General features: G+C 39.5%; 2 protein-coding genes across 2 annotated transcripts; one reads left to right on the top strand and one right to left on the bottom strand.

Annotated features, from left to right (window-relative positions):
- Positions 1–719: 719 nt before the first annotated feature.
- Positions 720–2050, bottom strand: LOC128023723 (proteasome subunit beta type-11-like). Its single transcript, XM_052610672.1, has one exon. It carries the CDS (start codon positions 1899–1901, stop codon positions 735–737), a length of 1167 nt encoding a protein of 388 aa, XP_052466632.1. The 5' UTR covers positions 1902–2050; the 3' UTR covers positions 720–734.
- Positions 2051–8562: 6512 nt separating this feature from the next.
- On the top strand, positions 8563–17308 carry LOC127933438 (protein arginine N-methyltransferase 5-like). The gene is made up of 16 exons (XM_052530456.1): positions 8563–8798; positions 9736–9854; positions 11134–11219; positions 11572–11706; positions 12608–12720; positions 12928–12977; positions 13057–13220; positions 13292–13453; positions 13554–13631; positions 14168–14226; positions 14344–14466; positions 15008–15183; positions 15292–15495; positions 15601–15711; positions 15989–16053; positions 16597–17308. The coding sequence occupies exons 1-16, from the start codon at positions 8701–8703 to the stop codon at positions 16747–16749; spliced, it is 1896 nt and encodes a 631-aa protein (XP_052386416.1). The 5' UTR covers positions 8563–8700; the 3' UTR covers positions 16750–17308.
- Positions 17309–21694: the final 4386 nt, after the last annotated feature.

Raw genomic sequence — 21694 nt, 5'->3', positions numbered from 1 at the left:
GCCTAAACTACTCATACAAACTCTGTAATGTGTCATGGTGACGGTTTTTAACTTGGAAAAAAGGTAATAGAATGTCACCGCTTCATAAAGTATACTGTCAACAAATGCTTGTCTTTAACAATTTGACATTTAATAATTTTAAATATATATATATTTATGTATTTATTTATTTGTAAAAATCTGAATGAGTTTGTTTGTTTGGCCGTCTTTTTTTTATCAATTTGTTAATTCTTTTTATCTTTTTTTTTTCAAAACATTTCGATTCTATATTTTTTTTAATCGGTTGTTTCATTGATTCATCAAAATATTGCTGAGTCACACATTAACTTACAAGGCAACATTTATTGCACATTTAGGCTACATTGTCAATTATTGTACATGGACTATATTTGTTGACTTATATTAAAACAAATAAAGTGGAATAAATACAAAATCAATCGATTCTTGGTGCTTTGCTACAATATCAATTAAAATCCAATGTGTTTAGATACAGTTATTTATCTGAGAAAAGAAAATGTAGTGTATTGATAACTATTTTATTTTTTGGTTGAAATACAAACAGTTTATGAGAAACTTGTTTTATTTCCCTGTGCACTATGGATTCTTTTTATCTGTGATATCAAGTGAGCAGCCTGACATTGTTCTTAACAAGACTATTTGACAAGACTATGCTATTCCTGTCCATCACATTCAATTTCCATTCATGTCTTTTTGTATTCCCACAGTTTGTGTCCCTATCCACAGTGTACTGAATAGGCTTCCCCTTCAACCAGCTCATCCCCCTCTCTTTTCTGTCTCTCTTTCTCCCTCTCTTTGATCTTCTTCTTCTCTCTCTCCCTCTCTCTGTAGTACTCCTCCTTCAGATCTTCTCTGTCTCTGCGTCGCCAGCCATGGGCAGTGATGTGGAAAAGGTCTACATTATTCCCAGAGTAGGCATCCCAGTGAGTGGCTCTGAAAACAGCCTCCCGGGCCAGTGCCACTGCCTCATCCACAGTCATTCCCCATCTCCAACCATCATCAAGCACAGCGTATGCATAGGGTGACCCTGAGCCCACTGATATTATCTCTCCTTTCAGTTGCAGGCCATCACTGCAAACATAGCACACCCTGGGACCAGAACGTCGTCCTAAAGTTGACAGAACGTTGTTTGTATTTTGATCTGACACAGTTGAATTCAGTGCTTGAGTGTCCTTCGAGATCTCGGCCTGCTCATTTATAGAGGCCATTTTCACACTACCTTGAGCAGATTCATCTGAAATTGTGGATGCATTGCTATCCTGTTCCACTGCTTCCTTAACATCTGTGATTTCCATGCAGGACTTTAGTGTTGCTTGCGTTTCTTCTCCATCCCATCCACACAGAGTAGCTGCCACACACACATTAGTGCCTTTAAATGGATGAAGCATCATGGAGAGCAGTTTTGCAGCCCCATTGACGCTTAGTCTCTTACGATGGCGAAGCTGGTAAAGCCTCATCTCACGGGTAAGAATCCGTTCCCACAGCATACAATCAGCACCGCTGCCTGAGGTGTTGACCACCAGGTGAGAGTGGATAGGCATAATCTTTTGACTTATCGGGCAGCAAATTAGACCCTTACAGCTGGCACGGGTGTCTGCAGCGGCTATCACACCATCCTGAAATATAAAACCCAAAGTTGTGGTACCATGGGATAGCTGGAAGGGTTGTTGATGAGGTGACAGACTGGAGAAAGTCGAAGAGAAAAGATTTGGTGCTCTGTTTTTTCTTCTGAACTGCTGAGGGGGGGGAACAAAATGAAAAGCACTATCTCTGTCAAACTCGAACGGTGTCCTCCACATGTATCCCATCTCATTTGGTTGGTAAGTGCATGGGCTGATGTCATCAAAAGTCTCCAGGAAACCACAAACATCCTGAAGAGCCATTTTTCCATTTATAGTGAGATAATGGTTAGAAATTTGGTGCAGAGTTGAGCCTTGGAACCCTTGGAAGTCGTACTTACAAAAAAGACTCCTCTAAGGCCAAGGATTTATATGAAGTGGAGAGTATTCACACCCACACACATAAATACACAGGTGATGTCTCAGCAAAAATCTTTGCTACACTTGGCTATACTTGATATGCTTCTGTGGTCACCGCTGAGGCACAACAGTGAAGCGACTCTTCAAACATAATCATGAAAATGCTGAGATAAGAGTCAGATGTTTTTCCACACACATACAGGGCTCAAATGCAAACATCTGCTGTAGTAAAATACTATATGGACTACAACACTAAATTCAAACTAAGTGAGTAATTGACCATGAAACTACTTAATGGTTTGATTAAATGTTTTTACAGTGCTTTTCTTTATGCAGGTGAGTATTGCCATTTCCCTAAATCTTTTTTCTTGATTACAATAATAAAGAATCTTGGTGATCTCATGGAGGAACATATTGTTTGTGGTTTTGATTCATAAATTATTTCCTCCAACCAGGAGCCATTAGGAAAACAAAGTGTAAAGAGGGCATAATGGACCCACTTTGCACAAATCTGAATACAGTAGAATAGGCTACACTCTGAGAATTGTGTTTTACTTCTATTTTATTGTAATTTTATAATTAACACAAACCATGCTTGAATGTCATGAAACTGAAAGCTTTTAATTCAGCATCGCAGAATCAGATTTATTAATAAAAGTATTTAATCTTTAAATCTAAGTGATAAGTGTTTTTTTGGGGGAGGGGGGGGGGGGCGTAAGAGATGTGAGCAACTCAATCTGTTTTGGATATCTATTCTACTTCAGGCAACAGTAAAGCCTTCAAATATAATTTGTAGGAAAAATCTTTTTGACACACATGTTTTATCTGGAAACAAGCAGAGCTCAGTTTAATTTAAAATAATTAGTTGCCGTGGATATACTCAGATTATAATGAATGAGGTGTTGTATTAAAACAAGCTGCTTATTACATAAACGAGTCAATCATTAGTAATTAAACGTTCTTTCAAAATTATTGGAGCAAATTCGACTTAGTCAGCGAGCGCATAATCTCTTTGGTTATTCTCACATAGACTGTATAAAAAAAAAACAGGTTTTTCTGCAGCATCACGTCTGCACCCGTGGTCTGTCTGATCTCGTTCTGAAGTCTCGCGAGAGTCGTACGAGAAAGAGAAACATCTCGGTTACGTATGTAACCTTGGTTCCCTGAATAGGGAACGAGATGCTGCGGTGACGTCACCACGTATGGGAACACCTCCGGTGTGACGAATGTCTGAAGCCCTATACCATCCCGCCAATCCTATTGGCCAAATGGCGCATAGCACCACCCTACGCATGCGCACGCATGATATACCTGGGTGCAGCGCGCCATTTCGCTCAGATTTCATGACTGAAGATGAAGAAGTTATCAAGGTACGGAACGGCCAGAACCGCAGCATCTCGTTCCCTATTCAGGGAACCAAGGTTACATACGTAACCGAGATGTTCCCTATCATAGGTCACTTCGATGCTGCGGTGACGTCACCACGTATGGGAACGATATACCAAAACGCCTGACGTACCTGATAACTGAGATCCGAGGAAGCATCTGCTCAAGCGGAGAGAACCCGGGAGCCAGGAGCCATCCTCACATCCAGACTGTAGGACTTGATAAAAGTGCTCGGTGAGGACCATCCTGCCGCAGCACAGATATCATTCATAGAAGATCCACTGAGAAAAGCTTGAGAAGAAGCCACAGCTCAAGTGGAATGAGCCTTAATTTCTAAGGGCGAAGCGAGTCCGCGCGCCTCATAGGCCAAAGAAATTGCCTCCACCAGCCAATGGGACATGCGCTGTTTTGGAACCGCATGGCCCTTACTTTTATGTCCAAGACAGACAAACAGCTGGTCAGATTCACGCCAAGGGGCTGTACGATCCACATAAGTCTTTAAAGCTCTCACAGGGCAAAGACTTAGATCTTCTGATCCAGCCTCAGCAGGTGAAAAAGCTTCCAGGAACACTTGCTGAAAGCGAAAGAGGTTAGATGCGACCTTAGGAACATAGTTAGGCCTGGGCCGCAGCAGCACCTTCACAGAGCCCGGTGCAAATTCCATGCATGAGGATGAAACAGAAAGAGCCTGTAAATCCCCAACTCTCTTGAGGGAGGATAAAGCCATGAGAAGAAGTGTCTTCAGTGTCAAGAATTTATCCGATACGGTCTCCAAGGGCTCAAACGGATGCCCTGATAAACCTAGCAACACAATGGATAAACCCCATGAAGGAACTCGCACAGGGCGGAAAGGCCTCAGCCGTCGCGCACGCTGTACGAAACGAGAAACTAGTGGATGACACCTCATAGAGGCACCGCCTATGTATTCGTGGTAAGCTGAAATGGCTGCCACGTAAACCTAAAAGTGGCTGGTGTTATGTCATCCGAAAAACAATCCTGGAGGAACTCCAGCACTGAAGCCACTGGGCAGTAAACTGGATCCACATTACGATTGCCACACCAGGCTGTAATCAGTCTCCACTTGAAAGCATATAAGCGTCTCGTAGAAGCTGCTCTAGAATTCAATATAGTCTCAGTGGTTTCAACAGAAAGACTGGGACATACTAATGCACTCCGCTCAATGGCCACGCCCACAGTTTCCACAGATCCGGCCTCGGGTGCCAAATCAGCCCCTGTGCTTGTGATAATAAATCCTGTCTGAGGGGAATCTCCAAGGAGAGCCCGCTAGCAGACTGATCAGATCCGCAAACCACGGCTGCGTGTGCCATCGCGGAGCCACCAGCAGCAGCTGATCCACTCTATCCCACCGTATTCTGCATAATACCGCTGGGATCAAACGAATCGGAGGAAAAGCATACAGACTGGTCGTGGGCCAGCTGTGAGCTAATGCATCCACGCCCAGGGGCGATGGGGGCATAGGGAGAACCATAGCGGGCAATGCGTAGTCATGTTTGACGCGAATAAATCCACTTTCGCTTGCCGAATATCCGCCATAAAAGATTCACCGTCTGGAGGTGTAATCTCCATTCTCCCTGTTCCAGAGCCCGTCTGGATAGCATATCTGCTCCGAAGTTCAAACGTCCGGGGACATGAACATCTCGGATCGACAGAAATTTTCTCAGAGACCAGAGAAGAACATGTCTCGCCAGCCTGCACAGGGGGCGAGAGCGTAATCCTTCCTAATGATTCAGGTATGAGACAAACGCTGTGCTGTCTGATCTGAGCAGCACAAGACGGCCGATCAGCAGATTCGCGAATTACTGGAGAGCCAGAAAACTGCCAGTAATTCCAACCGGTTATATACCAACTGCGTTGTGCAGCTGTCCACACTCCATGGGCTGGTAGCCCTTGACAAACAGCTCCCCAACCGGTCAAAGACACATCCGTCGTGACGGTCTCTGGGAAAGCTCAAATCCCCAGCCGAACCCCGGTAGGAGAAACTCGGTTGGCATCCATAGCTTTAATGACATCACACAACTCCGTGTCACCGAAATCGTCGGATGCGGAAGACAACGGGGTGAAATATTTCGTCTTACCGCCCACTTTTCCACTGAAAAGGGCGCATGTGAAGTAACCCCAGACAAATTACGGGGAATGCCGCTGTGGAATCCAAGTGGTTAACAGACGGACGCCCTGGAGCCGCAACGGGGCCAGAGCTACATCCATGCATTGAGAAGTACGGGGTCTACGACTTCTATAGCCCCTTTGCTCAGCAGAGTTGACATCTCCTGTCACAACACTGCTATTACCATCAGTCTACCACCGTGGAAAGAATTCAGCGGAAAGAGGCGGGCCTCTAAAAAACGAATTGGTGTATCCGTGACAATTGTGCGTAACACCCATTGAGAAATGCCGGGCAAGCGTTCCACGCGACCCAAAACGATACTAGCAGTCTCAAATTTCCGCTTTCTGCAACGCTGTCATACACATAATGTCCGTGCACGGAAAAGCCTGCGGCATTCGTGCACAGGGGAAGTGTATGCATAAGAGCTATTGCGTCCCGTTGTGTATATTCCTGAACGTGTCCACGGCAGGAATTAGACCAACAAATTGAACATCAGGCTCTGCCGCTAACTAAAACGGCGGCTGTGCGAGCCGTCATAAACGGGTCGTCTGTGTAAGACCCTTGAATCGCCCCTCAAGATCTGAAAGCTGGATTGCGCAGTGTCTGAGGGATTATTATTTATTATTACGCCTGGCGTCACAGCCCGATCCAATGCTGCTCGAAGCGCTGTTTGCTGCGAGACAGTCAATGTTAGAGCGTAGGGACTGCAGTGAGAGTGTTGGATGCGCATTAGCGGTCCAACAGCACTCTCTAGTGGAGGGCACAGTCCCTGGCGAACATGAAGTAAAGCGCATGCGTAAACTTGCTGCGTTTCGTTGTGTATAATCCTGAAGCGTATCCACGGCAGGATTAAATTCACCAAGATAAAAATCGGGCCACGTCGCCATTGCGAGAACGTGGCGGCTGTATGAGCAGTCATAAACTGGCCATCTCTGCCAGCCTTTTGTGCCGTCCCTCAAACTCTGAAGGCTGGATTGTGCAGAGTGTCTGAGGGGGCGCTCAAATGATAGCTCAATCCAATGATGCTCGAGGTGGCTTTGCTGCGAGACAGTCAATGTTAGAGCGTGGGGACTGCAGTGAGAGGGTTGGATGTGCATTAGCAGTCCAACAGCACTCTCTAGTGGAGGGCACAGACCCTGGCAAACATAGAAGGAAAGCGCAAGCGTCAAACTCGCCGCGTTTCGTTGTGTATAATCCTGAAGCGTGTTCACGGCAGGATTTAATCCAACAAGATAACATTAGGCCACGCCGCTGACGAGAACGCGGCAGCTGTGTGAGCCGTCATAACTGGCCATATTCGCCAGTCTCTCGTGGCGTCCCTCAGACTCTGAAGGCTGGATTGTGCAGAGTGTCTGAGGGGGCGCTCAAATGATAGCTCAATCCAATGATGCTCGAGGTGCCTTAGCTGCGAGACAGTCAATGTTAGAGCGTGGGGACTGCAGTGAAAGGGTTGGATGTGCATTAGCAGTCCAACAGCACTCTCTAGTGGAGGGCACAGACCCTGGCAAACATGAAGCAAAGCGCATGCGTCAAACTCGCTGCGTTTCGTTGTATATAATCCTGAAGCGTGTTCACGGCAGGATTTAATCCAACAAGAAAACATTAGGCCACGCCGCAAGCGAGAACGCGGCAGCTGTGTGAGCCGTCATAAACTGGCCATATTTGCCAGCCTCTTGTGGCGTCCCTCAGACTCTGAAGGCTGAATAGTGCAGAGTGTCTGAGGGGGCGCTCAAATAACAGCTCAGTTCAGTGACGCTCGAAGTGCATGTGCTGCGAGACAGTCAATGTTAGAGCGTGGGGGCTGCAGTGAGAGGGTTGGATGTGCATTAGCAGTCCAACAGCACTCTTCAGTGGAGGGCACAGACCCCGGCAAACATAGAAGGAAATGCATGCGTCAAACTCGCTGTGTTTCGTTGTGTATAATCCTGAAGCGTGTCCACGGCAGGATTTAATCCAACAAGATAAACATAGGGCCACGCCGCTAGCGAGAACGCGGCAGCTGTGTGAGCCGTCATAAACTGGCCAAATTCGCCAGTCTCTTGTGCCGTCCCTCAAACTCTGAAGACTGAATTGTGCAGTGTCTGAGGGGCGCTCAAATAACAGCTCAGTTCAGTGACGCTCGAAGTGCTTGTGCTGCGAGACGGTCAATGTTAGAGTGTGGGGAAAGAACGAGAGGCTTCTCGTAAAGAACCGTCTTAATAAGAGAATAAAATTTGCCGAAATAGACACGACTCGATACGTCTAGACGAGACTAGGTCGCGGCGGAGTTTGGCGCGATCCGTTCGGCTAGAGAGGTAGTCAAACGGCATCGCTATATAATAGCAGTCCGCCATGTAGCACACTGAGGAAGGGGAAGCGCGTTTCTCCTGTCCGCTCGGAGGGAGAGAACCGCTTATGCAGGTCAGAGCCTACTCTGAGTAGAAGCTGCGGTTAGACAACATAGTATAAAGCAAAACTGCTCTGATCAACGCGCTCGAGTAGGGGAGAGCGAGCAAGTGGAAACTCCAGTGCATCACTGTATTCATAGTCAAGCCGCACATATCGCCCCTAACCAACACCTCGTGCGGGGCCTCGGCGACCGCAGAAGCGAACGGTGGGGGTTAGACGCGAGGCGACTGAAGAAATAGACTCCAGAGCGCGGATACTTTTCTTATTTTACCATAGCCGTAGGCTATCACAGAGAGAACATGAGAGAGGCTGCAAACGAATCTCTCATGAGTGCCTCCCTGTGATAAACCCATATACGGCTCTTACCTTTCGTTGACTCATCGCGTCCGCGAAAGAGGAGTTAAACACTGCTCGAAGAAAATCGCTGGAGAACGCGAGATGATAGGGCACAGAAGATTCGCTATTCCTGAAGGAATGAAATCTGAGCGAAATGGCGCGCTGCACCCAGGTATATCATGCGTGCGCATGCGTAGGGTGGTGCTATGCGCCATTTGGCCAATAGGATTGGCGGGATGGTATAGGGCTTCAGACATTCGTCACACCGGAGGTGTTCCCATACGTGGTGACGTCACCGCAGCATCGAAGTGACCTATGATAGGGAACTGCAGTTCAGGCAATCGCCATTTTGGATCTATCCCCACGTTGTTGCTAAAATGCAAGCGCTCTTGTATTGAGCCGAAATGATGTCAGTTTCCCCATAGCCCTGTCTCAATTTCATTTTCCCTCCCACCCTGTCTCCTAACGATGGCGTCTGGCAGTGCAGGTAGCAGGGTCTCCTGCGGGAGAGATTTGAGTTGTGTTCCCGAAGTGGCGGATACCCTTGCGGCGGTCGCCAAATTAGGGTAAGCAAAGGTAGCCTTCGGTACTGTAACAAGGCAAATTATATCTACGTTGTGGCTAAAGGAAGTGAAATATGCTCAGTTTTAAGATGGCTCGGCTAACGTTAGGTCGCTACACGTGATGCTCATGAGCATTTGCTAACTGTTAGCGGCTTCTTCAGATTTGCTTTTATTTCACTCATGTGTTTGCAAACCAGTTTTGGGCAATAACATTCGGATTTCTTTTGAAACCTTTATAACACCTGCAGAATAGATTGAATATTTTTATTGGTTCGTCTTAATATTTAATAGATGTTTTTGAGTGGATTAATTCAGTCTTGTTGATGAGACATTCGTTTTCCAGCACAAAAAGTGTTGCAGAATTATTACTGAATACAGACGAATTACAATTTACATATGTTCAGTTATTATTCAAAGAGGAGGCGATTAGAAATGCGTAGATTATATTTAAATATTTTAAAGATCTGGCCTCATTGACTAATGGGATTGTAACTGTATTTATACGCTTTTTGTTTTGTAATGCCACACAAACTTGTTTTTTTTTTCGAACTAAAAATATGTACTTAAGTGATTCCTAAGAAAGGACTAATAAAGTCCAAGACAAAATTGGAATACCCCTCCTCTTTAATGACGTTGAAGACTTAAGGCGTTTACATTTACATTTATTAATTTAGCAGACGCTTGTGTCCAAAGCGACTTACAAATGAGGACAGTGGAAGCAATCAAAATCAACAAAAAGAGCAATGATATATAAGTGCTATAACAAGTCTCAGTTAGCTTAACACAGTAAACATAGCAAGGGCTTTTAAATAATATAATAAAGAAAAAGAAAACAGATATATTAGAAAAAGAATAGAGCAAGCATTTACTTAAAATACCACCAGTATCTGTTTTCTTTGTTTGGTCTGTTTGTCTTGATGCATATCATTCTGTCCTATAGCTTTGATTTCCTGTGCATGCCGCTTTTCCACCCGCGGTTCCGAAGGGAGTATGAACTGGACCCTGCTAAGTCACGGCCCGGAGCCCAAACACGCTCTGACCTGCTGTTATGTGGCAGAGGTGAGATATAAGAAACTCTGTGCATCTATTCTACATATTCACTCATGCAATACTGTCAGTTGAGGGAAAAAAAAGTTTCTGAGGTTTAAAGGGATCATGTCATAAGTAAGAAAGTGAAAGTTCAATGTACTTTGAAAACATGTAAAACACATTGGAACTGTTCTATTCCAAAAATTGCAAAACATCTGCATATTTCTGATGTCATATAGAAAGAAAAAATACTAATGCACATCAACATTATCTATTATGTAATTTATCATTATATAATATATAATACATCATTGACTATTTGTTATTCAGAAACTTGTCCCGCCAATGATTTTGAGATAATTTAGAGGAGGTCAAATAGATAGTATTAAGACCATTAATGATGAGAGTAAAATACTATAAAATCACATTTCACATTCAGAGACAGACTTAAAAGCCATCTACTGAAGAATAGATTGGGAAAAAAAAGGGTCAGAAAGAGAGTGGAAAGTGGTTATGAAATCTAAATCATGGCACAAAAACAAACTTAACTAGCTTTTAAATGAACTCAGGGGAAAAAATGTAATCATGATTAAAGATCGTTTGATAACACCCTTTAACCCCTCTGAAGTCGATTAATGCGTATACGTGTTATGAGTCATTTTCTCCCGATAACCCCAAAAAGAACTTAAATGACACTTTTAAATCACAGTGATTTTCATGATAGTTGACGCCTACTCGCATATGACTTTTACCAACAAAAAGTGTCTTAGAAAATTTTAATCTATATATTGTTTTCTGTAAGTGTGTAAACAAGATGATTTTCACATAATTTAGAAAGAAAAATTCTAGGCTACAAGCTCCAGTTCTCAAAAGTCCTGGGAACCATTGTTCTGTATGTGTTTAATTGCCTTATTTAAGTGATTTCGCATTTTTAGTTTTTCACTAACCACGCATAACATTTTTTTCTCTCAAAAACAATCATGTACATGCATGCATTTCACATATTATTATAGCCCAGTTTGTGCTGATCACAGTGAGATTAGACTTTAGCCATTTAGATGTTTATAAGAAACTGAAAAAAGCACAAATGTCAGGCCATGACAAAACTTCTCCAGGCCCCAAAAATTCCCTTAGATTTCTAGATTTAGATTTTTTTTTCTTTTTTATTATTAAAGACTAAATAGCTAATGTGTTCTCCATTTTCTTTGTCCATGATACTATGATAAATGCAATTACATTTACAGAATTACATACACTTAGACGTTAAGATTATATCTTTGTAATAAGATGTCCATTCTTTCTTTATTAGATTGGAACACTCTTATCGTGGGAAAGCTATCACCCTGGATTGAGACAGACTCCGAGTTGACCACAGAACGCAGGAATTCAGAAGCAGTATGTACACAATGACTTGTTTATTATTATTTTGTAATACACTATATATTTGAGGTCCTTATTTTTATTTTCAGATAATTTAAATATATTCCTTGTCTGATCTGAAAGATATTCTTAATTTGCTGTAACCTATTGTTGTCACAAATGATGCATACACATGTACAATATCCAGTTGGGTGTTTGATAAGTGCTTCTTCAAACACCCTGCAGTGTCATTGTAGCTGTAATCAAGAGTCAGATGCAGACGAGGGCCATTTATTGGAGATCTGCCCAACAAAGAGGACGCCGTTCAGATTTGTTGTTTATTTTGATGTGATCACTCCTTCTAATGCCTTTTGTGCCCTTGCTTCAGGCACTGGTTCAGGAGCTCAGTTTCTGTGCTTATCTGGGGCTGCCAGCTTTCATGATCCCCCTAAGTGGTCCACATTGTGCCAACCTGGCTCGAATCCTGCTCAACCACATCCACACAGGACACCACTCTTGCATGGTAATGGCAATCTGTAGCATAGAATGAAAACAAATATGCTCAGAACACAACATTATTTGTTTATCTATACACCAAGGGCCCATCATTTCCACATAATCTTCATTCCTGGTGCTTCCTTTTCTTTTGTCGCTGATGGAAATTTAGTGGTGCGAGTGGACTGTTTATCATTTTAACTTGCCGTCCATCTGTTATTTAAAATAATACTGTGTGCATTATCCATGAAGTGATGAAGTGATCTGATCCTTTTACAGTATTTATTGGGCTGTTGTTTTAATGCATTAATGTGCTTAATTTTTTATATATATATATATATATATATATATATATATATATATAATATATATATATATATATATATATATATATATATATATATATATATAATCACAAAATATTAAGATGTTAAGCAGCAAATCAGCATATTAGAATGATTTCTGAAGGATCATGTGACATTGAAGACTGAACTAATAGCTTCTGAAAAAAAACTGAAATAAGCATCACAGAAATGAGTAACATTTTAAATTATAATTATATTTTACAGTATTGCCTTTTTAATTGTATTTTTGATTAAATTAATACATTCTTTGTGAGAGATTTTTTTTTTTAAAACATTGCAAAAATTTTACTGAACTTTGAAGTGGCAGTGTTTCCTGTTACTAGAAAGTAATTTATTAGAAACATTTGTACAAAATACAAAGACACAACCTCTGTTCCAGTAAGGTCACAGTATAAACTCAATTATAATGCTAAGCCACGTGTAATGCATCAGTGTGCAAGCACAAACAAATCCATTTGCTTATTTTTTTTGTCAGTTGGTTGCTCTTTTATTGGTTGTAATGCTGCTTGCTTTGTTGATTAGGAATTAATTAGTTCAGTGTTGATTGTGTTTTTAATTACATAGTTTTGGATACGCGTTCCACTGTTAGCTCCCGAGGACACGCGTGAAGATCTCATCGAGAACGAGCCTTTTAAACAAATGGATGATGGCAGCAATGATGAGAAGACCTGGACATGGTGAGGGAGCTGAAACAAAGCCATTTGTTCAATTAAATAAAGATATTAAATATCTAATTAAAACCTCTCATTAAAAAATGAATATTAGTGTTTTTTTTTCCTCTCCTAGTCCATATTTGGGTCTGCTGTGTGATTAAATCACTCAACTACATGGAGAACAAAGCAGTCTTTGGCCTCTGTTCATTTAATTTCCCTTTTCCTCTTCAGGTGGCACTCATTCAGAACACTCTGTGACTATAACAAGAGGATTTGCCTTGGTAAGTAAGTGAAGTGCTTATAATGAGATATTTAGTGGTGAATACTAAGAGTTTTAGAATTGTTTTTTTCTTTGTAAAGCTATTGAAATTGGAGAAGACCTGCCGTCTGACACACTGATCGACAAGTGGCTTGGAGAGCCAATCAAAGCAGCCATTCTCCCCACCAGCATATTTCTAACCAATAAAAAAGGGTTTCCAGTTCTTTCAAAAGCCCATCAGCGAATCATCTTCCGCCTCTTCAAGGTAAATGGTACCAAGTTATGTCACATTCATTCTGTTCAGGGAGGTGATCTAACAGTCTGGGGTCTCCCTAGCTGGAGGCTCAGTTTATTTTCACAGGGGAAAACCGCCACAATGAGAAAGATTTGCGCTCGTACCTTCAGTATCTGGAGTACCTCAACCAAAACCGTCCTGCGCCTAATGCCTATGAGCTCTTCGCCAAAGGCTATGAAGATTACCTTCAGTCACCACTGCAGGTCTGTCTGAAAGGATAAATGTTTGCCGAGTGAGTTTTTCAGCACAGAATTGATTCTTTTGGTTTCAGTTATGCTAATGTGTTGCCTTATTGTTTTTCAGCCTTTAATGGACAATTTGGAATCACAGACGTATGAAGTTTTCGAAAAGGATCCCATCAAATATTCACAGTACCAACAGGTGAGTTAAATGTAGTGTTTGGGGTTCTCTGTTACATTTATTCATTTAGCATTTAATTTGTTAATTTGTAAGGAAATGCCCTAGCAACCACATAGAAATGTGTTAAAATGTGTTAAAAGCAAACGTTTGAACATTCATATACATTACTGTTCAAGAGCTTGGGTCAGTAAGATTTTTCCCACCCTAAAATAAACTTTTATACAGCAAGGGCACATTAAATTGATAAAAGTGACAGTTAAGGAAATGTGTGTGTATATATATATATATATATATATATATGTATGAAAATAAATATTTCTTGAGACTTAAGCCCGAAGACTGGAGTAAAGGCTGCTGAGTATTCATCTAAATAAGTTGCATATTAAAATATCAACCAGTTCTTTAAATCGTAATAATGCTAACTGTTTTAACTGTGTTTATCCTACTGACTCATAACTTGTGAACAGTAGTGTAGCAACACCCATCAATCACTGTAGTGAAGGAAAGGCACCACTTGAGAAAACAAAACAAAAAATGTGAATTGTTTTTCCCAACAGGCTGTATATAGATGTCTGCTGGACAGAGTTCCTGAAGAACAGATAGAAACCAATGTGCAGTAAGTGACTTCACACACTTGTCCCAGTGTCCAGTTGTCAGTTCTTAATGAACTAGAGATTGTGGAGATATGCTGTTTTGTTTGGCAGACTATGTAAACACTGAGTTTTCTTTACAGGGTTTTGATGGTACTAGGTGCAGGTCGTGGTCCACTGGTAAACGCCTCGCTTCGCGCTGCAAAACAGGCTAAGAGGAAACTACGCGTATATGCTGTTGAGAAGAACCCAAATGCTGTTGTCACGTAAGTAACTTCATCAAAGTGTGATTTATTTTTTATTATTCCCCACCCTCCTCTTGATAATTCAGTACTAGAACTGAATAATTTTTTTATGTTTTTGAAGGAAGTCTCTTACAATACAGCAAAAATTTAATTACATTTAAAAACACTTTCCTGTTTTAGTATGTTTGAAAATTAAATTTATTCATGTGATGTAAATGCTAAATTTTCAGCAGCCATTACCCCAGTCTTCAGTGTCACATGTTCCTTCCGAAATCATTCTATGCTGATTTGGTGAACAAGAAACATTTAGTCTGAATATTATCATCTTATTTCTTCTGTAGAAAATTGTGCTTATTTATTCAGGATTCATTGATGAATGAATAGATTAGCAGTAGAAACAACTAGTTGTCTGTCATTTTTCATATATATATATTATTTTAACTTTTTGAATAAGTAAATGTAAGTACATTTGTTTTCAGATGTGTTCATTTGATTTCAGGTGTAATTTTTTTTTTTTTTTGGTAAATCAGCAGCCCTTTGTTGTTCCCCTTCTCTTTCTCAGGCTGGAGAACTGGAAATTTGAGGAGTGGGGTGATCAGGTGACTGTTGTGTCATGTGACATGAGGGAATGGACGGCTCCAGAGAAAGCAGACATCATTGTGAGCGAGCTTTTAGGGTCATTCGGAGACAATGAGCTTTCACCCGAGTGCCTTGATGGAGCACAGCAGTTCCTCAAAGGTTTGATATGAAATCAGCTTTGTTTTTTCTTTTCGAATTCTGTGATTTTTGATTTGCTCTATTTTACATCTTTTGATCAGCTCATGGATGTTTTCCTTTTTCTTTTAGATGATGGCATAAGCATTCCCTGCTCTTATACTTCTTTCCTGGCTCCGCTGTCCTCCTCTAAACTTTATAATGAAGTGCGTGGGTGTCGGGAGCGAGACAAAGACCCTGAGTGCCATTTTGAAACACCGTATGTTGTCAGACTACACAACTTCCACCAGCTTGCAGACCCCAAACCCTGCTTCACCTTTGTACATCCCACCACAGGTACAAGATCATGCAGAGACCGACACATGGATGCCACAAAGACCATATGTACTGTGAAACCCCCTTTCTATGAAGCCACTAACTTTTGATCTTTACCCTTTACAGATATGAATAATAACCGGTATCAATGTCTACGATTCTCCATTGGGTGTAATTCAGTGCTTCACGGCTTTGCTGGATACTTCGAGGCCACACTCTACAAAGATGTCACACTCAGTAAGTATTTTGTAGTAGCAGTGTTTGTGGCACACAATGTCAGTTTTCAGCTTGTTTCACAATGTAAGGCTTGCGTTGTTCATAAATTTACGCGTTACCACAGGGCAATTGAAAATCATGTACATAATGAAAACATTTACTTTCCATCCAAAAAGTGATTAATCTACACAGAATACTTTAAACTTTAAACAAAGTGTTGAAATGATCTGTATTGAGTGTTGTTTCTTGCTTTTTGTGACACTTTTAACAACTAATATCCCTTTCTTCATGCTTGCAGGTATAAAACCTGAAACACACTCTCCTGGGATGTTCTCCTGGTTCCCCATCCTATTCCCTTTGAAAGTAAGTTCATGAAAAACTATTTTGCTTTTATAAATCTGCTTTTGAAGATCGCTACAGATACTGACATGGCATTAAAATCTGTACTACTACTATATTTTTGTACTAAATGAAGTAGAAGCTTACACTACACTACTTATAAAAGTAATGAATATTTTTATTCAGCAAGGTTGCATTAATAAAAAGAGACACTTTTACATTGCTACAAAAAAATCTATTTCCTATAAATGCAGTTCTTTGAACTTTCTATTAATCGTGGAGTCCTGAAAAAAACCTTGGTTTCCACTAAAACATTAAGCAGAACTATTGCTTTTCCAACATTGATTATAAATCATATAATACATTTTCTTGTAATACCTTTTGGTGTGAACGTCTGCGACAGACATAAATACTGTTAGCACTTTCAGTAAGAAAGGAGCCAGCTAAGCACTGTCAAAGCGTGGCATTTTATCGACTCCACAGTTAATGCACTGAAGTGTACAGTCACATTGGGAGTGTAATCCTAACACCTTTTTTTTCCCCCTCTCTCTTTCTTCCCCAATGCAGCAGCCGATCCCGCTGTCCTGTGGGGATAGCGTGAGTGTGAGGTTCTGGAGGTGTAACAATGGAAAGAAGGTCTGGTATGAATGGGCTGTGACTGAGCCTGTGTGCTCTGCCATTCACAACCCTGCCGGGCGCTCTTACACCATCGGCCTGTAGCAAGACTCACATGCTGACATCTATTGACACATGGGGTTACACTGACTTGTTTTTTGTCTTTTTTTTTTTTTTTTTTTAATAAACAGTCAGATTTTCAGTCAAGCGGCAGGTTTAAATATCTTGTTTCAAGGGCCATTCTACACTCAAGGAGATCATTGACCATGACAGCTATGTATCTTTAGCCATTTCTGTAATGTTCATAAGAATGGAAATTAAAACAGCACTTATGTGAGGTATCCTTTAAAGTAATGTGTGATCTCCTGGTGCTCTTTCTTAGTTCAAACTCCTCTGATATTTCAAAAATATAGAAATAAGACAAAAGCTGTTCATTTTTGAATACTGTTACTTCTAGAACTGATTATGTGAGTCTGAAAATCTATTTTGTCATTCTACATTATACATCAGCCTTATTTTCCAATTGTCCACCAGTTCCCTGCAAATGCCCCATGATGAGAATAATCATAGTATGATTTCCCCAGTTAGGAAACATATTCCATACTTTTATATGGTTTCTTTTTTCCTGTTGTCATATAAGGTGAATAAAAAAGGTGCAAAATTATGTGATCTTTCTCTCTGCTATATTTGATCAACTTCCCCAGGAAGAACTCACTCCATTTCATTAATCTACGAGTCTAGGGGTGTTGCAATATACAGTTATTAATGATGACCATAATATATAAAAAAAATAAAAAAATTAAAGCTTGATATTGTGTTAATATCACACACACACACATACAATTATGTCGTAAAAATCCAGTGTCAGTATTGACACTCCAGTATTGTAAGTGGTGGTATTGCACCTGCTAGGAAGCAGATTATTAAATGAAAAAATTAAGTTAAATGTTATGAGTCTAACAAATTAAATGTTAAAGAATCATATTTATGACATGATGATAAAAAGACAATTATTACATGAAAAGTGAAAATTGACTAAATGACTTCTCAATTAGAACTTTCGGTCTCATAATTATAACTTTTTGTCATAATGATTATTTTTAGGCGACAGTAGGTAGTGGCAGTATTGCACCTAAACTCTCATTCTGTCTGCAGGAATAGCGATTAACACAAAACATTTATTTGTTTATTCTTATGTACAGTTATGTGTGATTATTTCTTTTTATCATTAATCCTATCATAATTTCATACTAAGACTTAAAAGATCATCAAAACTCATGAAACAAAAATCATAATTGACGAGTCAAAATAAAATTGAATGAAATGAAATTTTAATTCTGCTTTATATAAAAATTTACTTTTTGTCTACATTTCTGTTATAATTTTGACCTTTTATCTCTATGTTTTTTCGTATCTCATGTTTTCAACCTTTAACTTTCAATTATGACTTTTTGCCATAATTATTTCATATTCTGTATGCCCTGTGACTGTCGTAGTTGAGTTGCTGTGGGGCTGGTCAGGATGCTCAAACAGAGCCAATGTGTTTACATGAACATTTAAATGCTGAATAAATTAATAAAATGTAAATAAACATCAAAATGTCTTTTGGGCAAAGAACGGTCACATTAGATGTTGAATGTATTTTAGAGACAGAAGTAATCTGTACCTAAATATTTATAGGCAGGTAACCATCAGCGCTGATTTAGTTTTCTCTGTTTACTCCTGAACACTAATTAAGAGAGCACAGCTTGTAAACAAGAAGATTTCTCCAGAACTTTCTGCCACGACATCTGAACCTATCATTGAGGGTAATTTCCCCAAATATCCATTCAAGTATCATTGATTGTGATCCTTGTCTTCTTGGTGAGAAACTTTGGAAGACACCACAAAAGGTGATTGCTTTATCTAATTTAATTATGAATGTAATTTGTGTCAGTGACTTCTACCATTTTTATACAGATATTCTGAAAAAAAAAATTTTTTTGGAGTTACATTTTACAAGCCAATGTGTTGTTTAGGTCATTGTTAAAATGTGCCAGTCGGATGAGGTGGGCTTCCCCAGCTGAGTCTTGGTTTCTTCTACTTAAGCTGGGGACACACTACATGACTGCTAGGCCGATTATAAATGGAATTTGGTCTTGAGGATGGATTGCGCCCAGTCTGGCCAGTTGAGCTCAGTCGCTGTTTGCAGTCGGCAGAAAAAAATATCTGGCACAGATATTATGTCACATACTGTATTGTGTGGTGTCTAAATATTAGATCTACTTTGATCATCTTAGGGAGTTTCTTGGCACTGATACTTCAGGCAGCTCACAAAGATTATTGAATTGCATGGCTGACTGAGAAGCTTTGTTCTTTTGCCAGAAAGATCATTTTTGTCACATGGGCCCATAGAAAACATAATTGTGGCCTTTTGAGTGCCTGAAAAAAATTGTTACAGCCCTATTATGTAAGTATATGTGTGTCTGTCTATATTTACAAATGAATGTTCAGATCATAATTTATCAAAGACTTCCAAATATTATATATATATTAAACTAAAAATTTTCCCACCTCTATGTGGAGGCTCATTCCCAACACATGAGAAAAAAACAAACATTATTGTGATGTACCAAGTCGGTCAAATTTGGTTTCTCAAACTTTTTTGTCAGCCATAACTTTTTCACCTAATATATTTACCTGCAGTATCCCCTGAATTTTAAGGTAATAAGTTAATAATTAAGCATGCTCTCAGTTTTCTGATGTCATATGACATGCAGGTGAACAATAGAAATCTATTTTAGAATGTTTTTTATCTTGATTGTTGTTACTGGAAAAAACGATTTATGTTTTTATCTAAAATAACTACAATGCTTGTCGTGTAATTTGAACCCACAATCACAAAATGGACTACAATTTGTATATATAGTTTTTTTAATCACTTTTTATTTTACCTTCACTTAATTGTAAGTTCACTTTTATTTTATTTTATTTATCCCCAAGCATTTGACCGACTTTATTCTTCATTCAGTGTAATTTATTATTAGTTTTCCTTGTAGTACTGTTAACTTGGATTAACTGCTAACAGTGCAGTCCATAGTGCATCTATAGTCATATTCAACATCACACTTAAACGAATTTTACTTATATTTCACTGATATTGTTTTCTATATAGAACAGATTTGTCAGCTCGCCTTGTATTTATTTTTTATTTTGGTTGCATATATGACAATAACTCAGTCCAGCATTATTTTTGTTCAGTTGCTGTTTACCGAAATGTTTATATAAACTACATGTCTTAGCTGCAGTCATAAATAATAAAGTTATATTTTTCTTTCAAATCAACCTCACCTTAAATCACCAAACAGTCAAGTTGAGTTGTTTCCTTAAAATTTATGATAATAGCACAAATGTATTATTCCAAACTGTTTAAGTTCTTGACATTTCCATAACATGTGCCTTATTTATTTCTGCACTATCAGCATAAAGTTGTGGGCATTTGAAGATGTGCTGATATAAATAATGGCATTTCATAGAGAGTGAGATATGTGCAATTTTTCGGAGAGCTCATGAATGCCATGATGAATGAAATCAAAAAGAATTCAAAACAACAGCATTTATTTGAAAAAGAAACATTATGCAACATTATACATGCCTTTACTGCATACTGCATCCTTGCTGAATAAAAGTGTGAAAAAACATATATATCTGTATCAAGATAGATGTATATTATGCTTTCCTGCAGTAAATGTAATGAGAAGAAATTCAAATGAATATGGCATAGTTAATACAACTTTTTCCATTCATTTAGACAGTCTACAGGTACATTGCCATCTGTCAGGGAAAATGTACAGTAAGAGAGAGTCATTATCACAAAATAAAAACATTAAAATAATAATTACTGGAAATAACTCCAGATGTTTCTCTGGAATTATTTTACTCAATAATTGTCTTGCCAAATATGTGAAATATGAAAAATAAATAAATAAAAAACAAGTACCAGTACCTTTATGTAAGGATTTCATGAAAGGATATTAACACATTAAATAGAAATAACGCATTATTTTCCCCAACCCTAAAACAAATATAAATACAAATACAGTGTCATGTAAACTGTCATGTATAATGTACACCATAACCACATACACATTGTTTTACCTCGTAACTTGGTTCATCTGAAATTAATTGCTGAAAAATGTATATCGTTTTTCTCCTAGACTGCATTAAAACTGAATGGAAAGCATTTTAAGACAAAAAGTTTTGCCCAAGACTTACACTCGTGCCTCGTGCAACCTTCATCTCAATCCTTCTAGCCACTTTGTCTATGTATTTGTGAATATTGCATATGTTACAGCTATGAGCCCTCAGGAACTGATGGCCTCCAATGCTGTTGCTGTGGTGAGTTGCTCTGCTCACATTACATAAGCTTAATGAGTTCTTCCTTCATCAGGAAATTAAACCGCCTATTCATCAGTAGATCGGACTGACCCATCTGACGTTTTTGCCTTCTTTTTCTCTTTAATCTCCATCAGACATTTGGTGAAAAGCTGTTTGGTGTGATGTCATGGATCATGCCCACCTCTGTGGCTCCGTCCTCCTTCGAAGGGGTTAATAGTTCACTTTTCACATCATCTAGGTCAGTCTTGATGTGGTGTTATTGCTCAAATACTCATTCAGTTTGCATTACATTTTAATGTAATTAATGGATTTCTTTGTATCATCAGGTTGATTTTTCTTAGGTTATTCATCATTAAGGCATTTTTAGCTTCACCGTAACATTTTTTCACTGGAGAAAGCATTACGTAATGCACGGTTTAAAGTTAAAAAACCTGAATGATTTGTTTCTCACAAATGCATTAATTAATGCACTTTTATGATGTTACTCTCATTCTGATGGCACCCATTCACTGCAGAGGATCCACCGGTGAGCAAGTGATGTAACGCAAAATTCCTCCGAATCTGTTCTGATGAAGAAACAAACTCATCTACATCTTGGATGGCCTGAGGCTGAGCAAATGAAAAAAATATCTGTGTGAACTATTCCTTTAAATAATCTAAAAATTGTTGATTT

The sequence above is a fragment of the Carassius gibelio genome, chromosome A2 (genome assembly GCF_023724105.1).
Source record: "Carassius gibelio isolate Cgi1373 ecotype wild population from Czech Republic chromosome A2, carGib1.2-hapl.c, whole genome shotgun sequence".
Lineage (NCBI taxonomy): Eukaryota > Metazoa > Chordata > Actinopteri > Cypriniformes > Cyprinidae > Carassius > Carassius gibelio.
This window is presented reverse-complemented; position numbering and strand designations above follow the sequence as displayed.

Excerpts from the sequence above, each read along its gene's own strand:
- LOC128023723 (XM_052610672.1), bottom strand. The coding sequence starts at position 1,901 with ATGGCTCTTCAGGATGTTTGTGGTTTCCTGGAGACTTTTGATGACATC.
- LOC127933438 (XM_052530456.1), top strand. The coding sequence starts at position 8,701 with ATGGCGTCTGGCAGTGCAGGTAGCAGGGTCTCCTGCGGGAGAGATTTG. Across the intron at positions 12,978-13,056 it reads TAACAAGAGGATTTGCCTTG|CTATTGAAATTGGAGAAGAC; the intron begins GTAAGTAAGTGA and ends TTCTTTGTAAAG. Across the intron at positions 15,184-15,291 it reads AGCACAGCAGTTCCTCAAAG|ATGATGGCATAAGCATTCCC; the intron begins GTTTGATATGAA and ends TTTTTCTTTTAG.